The sequence below is a fragment of the Penaeus vannamei genome, chromosome 36, assembly GCF_042767895.1.
Source record: "Penaeus vannamei isolate JL-2024 chromosome 36, ASM4276789v1, whole genome shotgun sequence".
Taxonomy (NCBI): domain Eukaryota; kingdom Metazoa; phylum Arthropoda; class Malacostraca; order Decapoda; family Penaeidae; genus Penaeus; species Penaeus vannamei.
The window spans coordinates 10,647,734-10,656,503 of NC_091584.1; the positions used below are offsets into that span (position 1 = coordinate 10,647,734).

Below are 8,770 nucleotides of genomic sequence, written 5' to 3' on the forward strand. Positions count from 1 at the left end.
AAGAAGAACGAGAGGACACAACAAAAAGTTGACAGTAAAAAGAGGTAATAAAGATGTCAAAAAATATAGTTTCCCAAACAGAATTATTGAATCGTGGAACAGTCTCCCCAATCAAGTAGTGTGTGCCAATGATAATTTGAATATAGCAGACGGGACCACCTGAGCATAGGTCTTCTCTCGTATTCAAACAACTAGGTAAGAACAACTAGGTAAGAACACACACACACATACACATACACATACTCAAGTACCAAGTACTGTAATTCTTCTTATTGTATATTTCATGCATGTAAAAAAATATCATTCTGAAAAATTTTCTGTATGCTCTGACAAGCATACAAATCATTGACAACTCATAATGTCAGCCACTTGCCAACTTCTTACCCAGTGCCAGCAAGCCCCATAGATGAAATATAACTCTCTTTTAGCTATGATTTTCCAGCTGTCACTCACTTCAGTAAGTAGTAACTCCACTCAGACTGTGTAGAGTGAGTACAAATGGGTACAAATAGCCTTTTAGCTGAATAAATGATTTTTAAATATGTTGAACAGATAAAAGCTGTCCAGATAAGTACAGCTGCAGCATTGCAGGTAAATGCTATGCGGAAGAAGAAAAGTGGTTTTAGGATACTGTAGACATCACCACAGATGTTATATATTCTAGTATGAAGTGATGTCTGATGCTTTTGTAACAGATTCTATACTGATAAAGAAGCATGTGCAGCCTTGTTTTCCTCTTTGGTATAATCTATCATTTACACACACTATATATACACCAAATGATTGCAAACCAATAATGTCTTTAAGGCAAGAAACTTTTCTGTTTCAACCTGTTGCACTTTATCCACAGGTACAATCTTCGCAACAAGTCATCCATCCTAGCTGTGAGCCGTGAGGTGGAATTGGCATTGTCAGCTCAAGAACCTGTTGTGGCACTAGAATCCACTATCATCACCCATGGCATGCCTTATCCTCAGAATTTGGAAACAGCTGTAGAGGTTGAACAAATTATTAGGAAAGAAGTAAGCAGTTGAATTGATATCTTTTTGAATAGACCGAGTTATATTTTTATCTCTTGAAAATTGTATCATTTTGTTTGTTTATTTAAAAAAAAAAAAATAAGTGATAAGATGTTTAAAAAGTCTTCACCAATGTAGAAAAGAAAATTACCAATATATGATATTTTGATGAGGAACTAATAGAATTCACGATAGTGACATTTAGTTGTAAATTTTATCAGAATATTACTTTGTGATTTTCATAAGGCAATGTTTAATTCAACAGTCTATTGATATCACCATGACTCATGCTAAATCACTTGAAATGGAAAAAAGATAATTTTTATTGAATTATGGATAAACATAGGAACATACCTGTGATCATTGTTTTTAACATCAGATTTTACTCTTTATAGGGTGCAGTCCCAGCAACTATAGCTATATTACGGGGACAAGTTCATGTGGGTTTGTCTGCAGTCGAGTTAGAGACCCTTGCTGAGAAGAAGGAGCCTTGTGTTAAGACATCAAGAAGAGATTTTCCCTTTGTCTTAGCAAAGGTGTTAGGACTGATAGTTATTGAATTTAGTTTTTTAATCTGTCATTGCAACCCTTTACTGAAAAAGATATGTATATATATTTTCAAACTCCTTAAAGGTGGTGAATTGTGATAAATTCCAAAGTACTTACTTTGCATCCTGAAGTAATTTCCATAAAATCTGAAATGTATTAGATACTAATTCTTTTACAACAGGGTCTAAATGGAGGCACAACAGTATCAGGAACGATGCTTGTTGCACACCATGCTGGAATTCCAGTCTTTGTGACTGGTGGCATAGGGGGTGTTCACAGAGGAGCTGAAAACACACTGGACATTTCGGCAGACTTGACAGAACTTGGTCGCACTCCTGTTGCAGTTGTTTCAGCTGGAGTGAAGAGCATTCTAGATGTAGAAAAGACTCTGGAGTATTTAGAGACACAGGGTTTGTATATCTGTGTGATTACACAATATCTATAATTATGCCAAAGAGCATGGAAGTATAAACCTTATCATCCTTGAATTCTTTTTCACCAGTTTTAATGCACTGAATATACCTTCCAAAATACAAGTGATATTTTAAGAATTAATTTTCAGATAAAAGGTAACCTACCCTAACATACATTACTTTTCCAGGTGTATGTGTGTCAGTGCTAGGAAGTGACAACCGATTCCCTGATTTCTTTACTCGAGACAGTGGATGCAAAGCCCCATGTCATGTTGAAACCCCTCTCATGGCAGCTCACATGATGAATAAGTGGCAGGAGATGAAGATAAACTCAGGAATGCTGATTGCTGTACCCATACCAGAGGAACACCAGGCTGAGGGGAAACTCATTAAAGAAGCAATTGGTTGGTAATTCTTTCTTTTGAGGTCTCTTTGTCCATAAGAAAGTTAAGCAATTTTTCTGACTCACGTAAAACTCCTTTAGGGATTTTTTTCTATTAGTTGTTATTGATCCATCCATATATTCCTTTCTCAAAGATTTCTGTATCTTTTAAAAAGCATTCAATGGGACTAGCATTCCAGAAATGTGAAAGACAGAGCTTTCCAATTTTTCTAATTCTTCTGCAAATACAAATACTATAAGTCGGCATTACAGTTTGATTGCATGTTTAGCTGTTTAAAGCAATTTTGTGAAAAACAAAATCTTTTGTTTACATTATCTCTGAGTTTGTATCCTCTTAAGTGGATTTTAATGATTATATACTTTAATTTGAAGAATTTTTCATTCATTAGCCTCTACATAGACTCATACATCTTTACATATATAAAAAAACATAGTAAGGAACTTTCCCTGGATGTTATAAACCCCCTGACAGATATAGCAGTGAAGGAGGCAGAGTTAGCAGTGTCTGGGAGGGAAGTGACTCCATTTATTCTCCAGAGAGTCTTTGAGATCACAGGAGGACAGAGCCTCAAGTCGAGTATCCTTTTGGTGATATATAGAGATTTGTTTTGTTTTTTTGCCTTATAGATAAATAATGTGAATATTTATGTTTATTCCTCTTGGTTAATTTTCTTATTTGTTTGCTTTGATCAAGCTATTCCTCTTTTGTTGTAATTCTCTGTTTTTCTTTATCATTATTCTTATTTTTGTGTTATAATTTGTTGTTTTCCATAAACAGACCATTTTTGCTTTGTTGTCATCCAAAATTCTAGTTGTGCTTTATACTTTATTCATGTCTTTATTGGGCAGTCATAGAAATACTTTGAATTTTAGAAAATGAAACTGCAAGATATTCTAAGACATTTTTATTCACATTACTTTTTTTGGAATTGCCTTTTTTTTAGTGGTAGATTATGGTAGATGAAGTAACCAGAAACAGTAACTTGTTGGAAAGGATAGCAAAATTTATATAATAGTAGTGATCAAAGTAATGAATTTGCCCATCTAATGTTACTTTTTATTATATAGGTGTAAGAAAAAATATGGACATAGAAATAAAAATACATTTTTCCTTCTGTCACAGCTTTATTAAGAAATAAGATTTATGCTTATTAAGTATAATTTTCATGATAAACTAAAAAAATAGTCTTATTTAGGAACAAATGACTAGGCCATGCTATTAGGCTCTGTTTCCTCCTCTTGTTGTTCAGTCAGAAGTACACCTTGCCCCCCCCACTGGAGATGTTTGACGGGACAGTATTGAGCTTTTCAGGTAGCAGACAATCTTCAGGCTGCTGAAGTAGTTATCTGGAAAGATCTTATTAGTGGAGGCCATGGTGATGTTACTCATCAGGGCTACCACGATCTTGCTGGCTGGTCCCTTGGCCCCCAAGGTGGTGCTTACTTAGAAAGGGATGTCAGTGAGGTTCAGAACTTCCTCTTTATGGTCTTGGAGTTTATCCTCCCATCTTTCTGTTTTGTATTGAGGTTCATTTGAAAGATGGTATGTTCCACCATCTATGGAGTGCAAATCCTAAAAAAGTAATCCTTGAAAGGCAACATCAGCCTAGGAGGGATGTGCTCATACTCGTGCAGGGCTTGGTATTGGATGTCTTTCGTTTGCCACCTTATAGCCTAGGTCTTTTTGGAGTCGCAGGTTTCTCATTGTTGCCATCCTAGTCCTCCTCCTTTTAAGTTTAATAGACTACTACAGACCTTGGGAGGATACCTTGGGATGAAGGTCGTGGCAGAAAGTAAATATCACCAATATCCTCATCCAGGTTGTTATCACTGATATCAGTGTGTGTGTGCTGATATCTTTGTGCATGCTGACATCATTGTGTGTGTGTGTATATATGTGTGTGTGTGTGTGTGTGTGTGTGTGTGTGTGTGTGTGTGTGTGTGTGTGTGTGTGTGTGTGTGTGTGTGTGTGTGTGTGTGTGTGTGTGTGTGTGTGTGTGTGCATGTGTGTGTGTGTGTGTGTGTGTGTGTGTGTGTGTGTGTGTGTGTGTGTGTGTGCATATGAGTGTGTTTGTGCATATGTGTGTGTGTGTGCATATGCTGATATCATTGTGTGTGTGTGTGTGTGTGTGTGTGTGTGTGTGTATGTGTGTTTGTGTGTGTGGGTGTATGTGTGTGTTTGTTTGTGTGTACATATGTGTGTGTGTGTGTATGTGTGTGTGTGTGTGTGTGTGTGTGTGTGTGTGTGTGTGTGTGTGTGTGTGTGTGTGTGTGTGTGTGTGTGTGTGCATATCTGTATGTGTGTACATATGCATGTGTACATATGTGTGAGTGTGTGTGTATGTGTGTGTGTTTGTGTGTGCATGTGTGTGTATGTGTGTGTTTGTGTGTGTGTGTCTGTGTGTGTGTGTGTGTGTGTGTGTGTGTGTGTTTGTGTATGTGTTTGTGTGTGTGTGTTCATATGTGTGTGTGTTTGTTTATGTGTATGTGTGTGTGTGTTTGTGTATGTGTTTGTGTGTGTGTGCATATGTGTATGTGTGTGTACATATGTGTGAGTGTGTGTGTGTGTGTGTGTGTGTGTGTGCGTGTGTGTGTGTGTGTGTGTGTGTGTGTGTGTGTGTGTGTGTGTGTGTGTGTGTGTGTGTGTTTGTGTGTGTGTGCATATGTGTGTGTGTGTGTGTGTGTGCATATGTGTGTGTGTGTGTGCATATGTGTATGTGTGTGTACATATGTGTGAGTATGTGCATGTGTGTGTGTGTGTATGTGTGTGTGTTTGTGTGTGTCCATGTGTGTGTGTATGTGTGTGTGTGTGTGTGTGTGTGTGTGTGTGTGTGTGTGTGTGTGTGTGTGTGTGCATATGTTGTGTGTGTGTGTGGGTGCATATGTGTGTGTGTGTGCATATGTGTGTGTGTGTGCATATGTGTATGTGTATGTATGTGTGTGTGGGTGTGTGTGGGTGTGTGTGTATGTGTGTGTGTGTACATATGTCTATGTGTGTGTGGTTGCGTGTGAAAAAGATGATTTCACTAATTCATAATTTTTCATCATAATCTTAAATAATTATATGATTTTTTTTTTCTATAAATCAGATGATAATGATGTGATATTTTATAAGCATAATCTAAGTGTATATGCCTATTAAGCAATGCATTTTTAGAAGCCTTGGAATGATTTAAATATTGATTTACGATATTTTGATTACAATATCCCTAAGTATATCTTGATTTTATGAAATAGCATTTGTTCACATATGTTCTCATTGCAAAATATACACTTAGACCTATGAATTGTCATTTGAACTAATTAGGTCACTTGACCCATGATGAGCTTGTTCCATGAATTGGGTCCTTGTTTAAATCTGACTTTTCACAAATTTCATAATGTACCAAAAAAACTGATACACTTATCTATAGATTAGAAATATTTCATTTAGTTACTTATTTATTTTGAAGAGAATGAGCCAGGGATATTTGGGATAGTCAGTGTGAAATATCCTTCGTTTTCGACTTCTGGGAGTTCATCAGCCAATCTTTAGGTTGTGAATACCATCTAGCTAAGCCATCTTCTCCGACAGTAATGGTCTACGCAACAGCTCTCATGTGACAGGAATTGAATGCGTGGTAAACATCTGTGGAGTTAGGTTAGATTTATTCTACCTTGATTATTTTCATGCATATTCGTACTTAAATTGGTTGTCTTGTAACTCACCACAACTTAGCATAAGATATCAAAAGGTATTTACCATTATCTCACAGGAGTGGATGGAGCTTAGCAGTGCATTTCACATCCAATCAAAAGACAGGTTTTAGGTCTCTCGAGTTGTCACACAACACCCTATTTGCCACTGGAAGAGATGGCTGTCACTGATTTGCTAGAGAGAATTACACCACATTTTCTAAAATTTTTGGTGATGCTAGGCTGCCATCTTTAGAGCCCATCGAAAGTAAGAAAAAAATTATCTTGCCTGGTAAAGGGTTGATATTTTTCTTCTTTTCCTCCGTAAGTATGCTTACTTGCAATTCTGTGTTCTTTTTTATGTTTTATTGTCCAGAAAGATGATTTGGTTTGTTCATTGACGATACTATTATACAACACTTTAGTTGTGGTGTACTGAACTGTCTAGAGTTGCATTTGCACACACAATAGTGAGTGAAGTCTTTCTCTGAGAAAATCATGCTTTTCCAGATGATCAGTGCCAAAATTTGTTTGATTTTTTGTGAATAGATAGCCTGGTGTGTTTTATTCTTGTGCTTTTACTCAGTTTCAGATTGCTATTTTCTACATTTTCTTGTGGTCAGTTACTGGCTGTTTGCAATCACATCCAGTTTTTATATTTTGGATTTTTTTTATCATTGCTTTAGTTGTGGTTAATGCTAGCTTTTTTACTCTTTGTTTTTATTATGATCCTGTTATGCATTAGTGAATGAAATTGACTGGGATCGCAACTATTTCTAGCATGTGTCATTAAGGCTGTGTCATTAAGCATGTGACATCCTTACTACTTCTGTTGGAATAGGTCTTGATGATTTGCTAAGCAACTCAAGTTTGATTTATACAGTGAAATTGTTGACAGATTATTATTTACTGTTACTTTCCTTAATAGAATCAGATATTGCTCTTATTAAAAATAATGCCAAGGCAGGTGCACAGATTGCTGTAGAACTTGCCAGGCTTAAATCATCAACATCAAGGTAAGAATCAGTTGTATTTTTCTCATATTCTTACATTATTAATGCATATGAAAATTGATATAAAGTTACGAAGGGAATGGTATGTAGTTAAGAACACGGTAGATTAATTGATATCAAAAAGCAATATTCAGTTTAAATTAGAATTATTGGGAGGTGAACTTTGCTTTACCTACTTAATGATTCATTTCATACTGTGACTCTCATTTGATTATTTTCATTATATATTTCGAAGCTCATGTTATCCTTGTGAGAGTACATTACAGAAGAACAATTTTTTTGATTGATTTTTTGCTTTGAATATTAATAAGATTTTCTTGTTTCCAGTTTTTTACCACCAACGGACTCTCCCACAAAGAAATCTGGAACTTCAGAGCAAGGAAGACCTGTATGTTTTAAGGATGATGGTTAAAGTTTGATTATGTACTGGTTTTGATGATTTGGGGATTATGAATGTTAAGCCAATCATTATGGAAATAGTAATTTTACTTTCCTTACTCTCTTTCTCTCTCTAAGAACAAGTCTGTAGATGACATTTTTATTTCTCACCATCTGAGTGAGAATTATTTAATGTAATGCTTAGTGTCATATATCATGTATGATCCTGAAATTGATTTACTGAAGTAATGGGTATAAAAAGATGGTTAGATTTACTGTTCTCTGTATTTTTTGTGGTATAGCTTAATCTTTTATTTATGTGACACAAGTCAGGGTATTTCTGTGATATTACTTGTAGTTATTCTGGGCCTTTGATGTACTATATATGGGGTATATTTCTTTCTTTATTAACAAGGTATACAGTAAACTCTTGTAAAGCAAGGCATGCAGGATATTAAGAGACTGAGATTGAAATAAAAAGAGTTTTGGGTTATCAGTGTACAGTTTGATTAAACCTGAACTAAAGTCAGATAGAGAATGCATAACACTTTATATCATGGAGACATTCTACCCATAGATAATTAGATAAAAGAATAAAACACATTTTTCTTGATAGCAAGATGTCAAGTTTTAGAATCATTGTTATTGATAACATTGATTTGTTTGTTTGGCATTGTAGTTTAATCTGAATTTGCCATCTAAATTTACCAAATAAGCTGATATTCATCAATTCTAAATTCAAAATGTAAACCTGTATGTATATAGTGGTTTCACTCTTAATTGCTGGCTATTTGTTATGTGATTCTTATTGCAGCAATGAATGATAATCATGTTTATTTCAGTAATGGCATGTAATGCAGATATATTTATTTATTAGTGGCATTATATATCAGTGATTTTCCATTTAAACAGAACAGTTAGCCTTGCTTTTATTGAGTTTCTTTTATTAACATCTGTGATAATGAATTCTTTACAGTGCATAATGCTCTCAGGGTACTTACAACTTCAGTGTGGATGTTGGTATACAATAAAGGCTGTGATGATATATAAACTCATCAGTACTTGTGGTATCTATCAATCCTGTAGAATATGTCCATTGCAGAGGGGAAGGTATGGAGAGTACTTTTTATAATATAAGAATTTTGGAAGTAGTGATTCTAGAAACCTAGTGTGAAAGGATGTGACCGAGACATGCAGAATGGTATTTATATGGTTGCTGTATATTTAGATAGAATGGGTACTTTTTTGTAGTGTAGTGCATGGCTAATATTTAACAATGCTTTTTTTGCATTTGTATTTGCCAGTGGCCTCTACAATCTA

The 8,770-nt window shown here is 35.3% G+C and overlaps 1 protein-coding gene across 2 annotated transcripts in view; it reads left to right on the forward strand.

The window, feature by feature from the left end:
- The window catches only part of LOC113804155 (uncharacterized), a gene marked incomplete at its 3' end in the record, with an annotated part of 11,874 nt that extends 4,414 nt beyond the window's left edge, over positions 1-7,460 (forward strand). For both annotated transcript variants that reach the window (XM_070114646.1, XM_027354994.2), the window contains 7 exon segments: positions 851-1,022; positions 1,415-1,555; positions 1,750-1,978; positions 2,170-2,385; positions 2,857-2,961; positions 6,994-7,075; positions 7,400-7,460. In XM_070114646.1, coding sequence (XP_069970747.1) covers positions 851-1,022; positions 1,415-1,555; positions 1,750-1,978; positions 2,170-2,385; positions 2,857-2,961; positions 6,994-7,075; positions 7,400-7,460 — 1,006 coding nt within the window.
- Between the last annotated feature and the right edge of the window lie 1,310 nt (positions 7,461-8,770).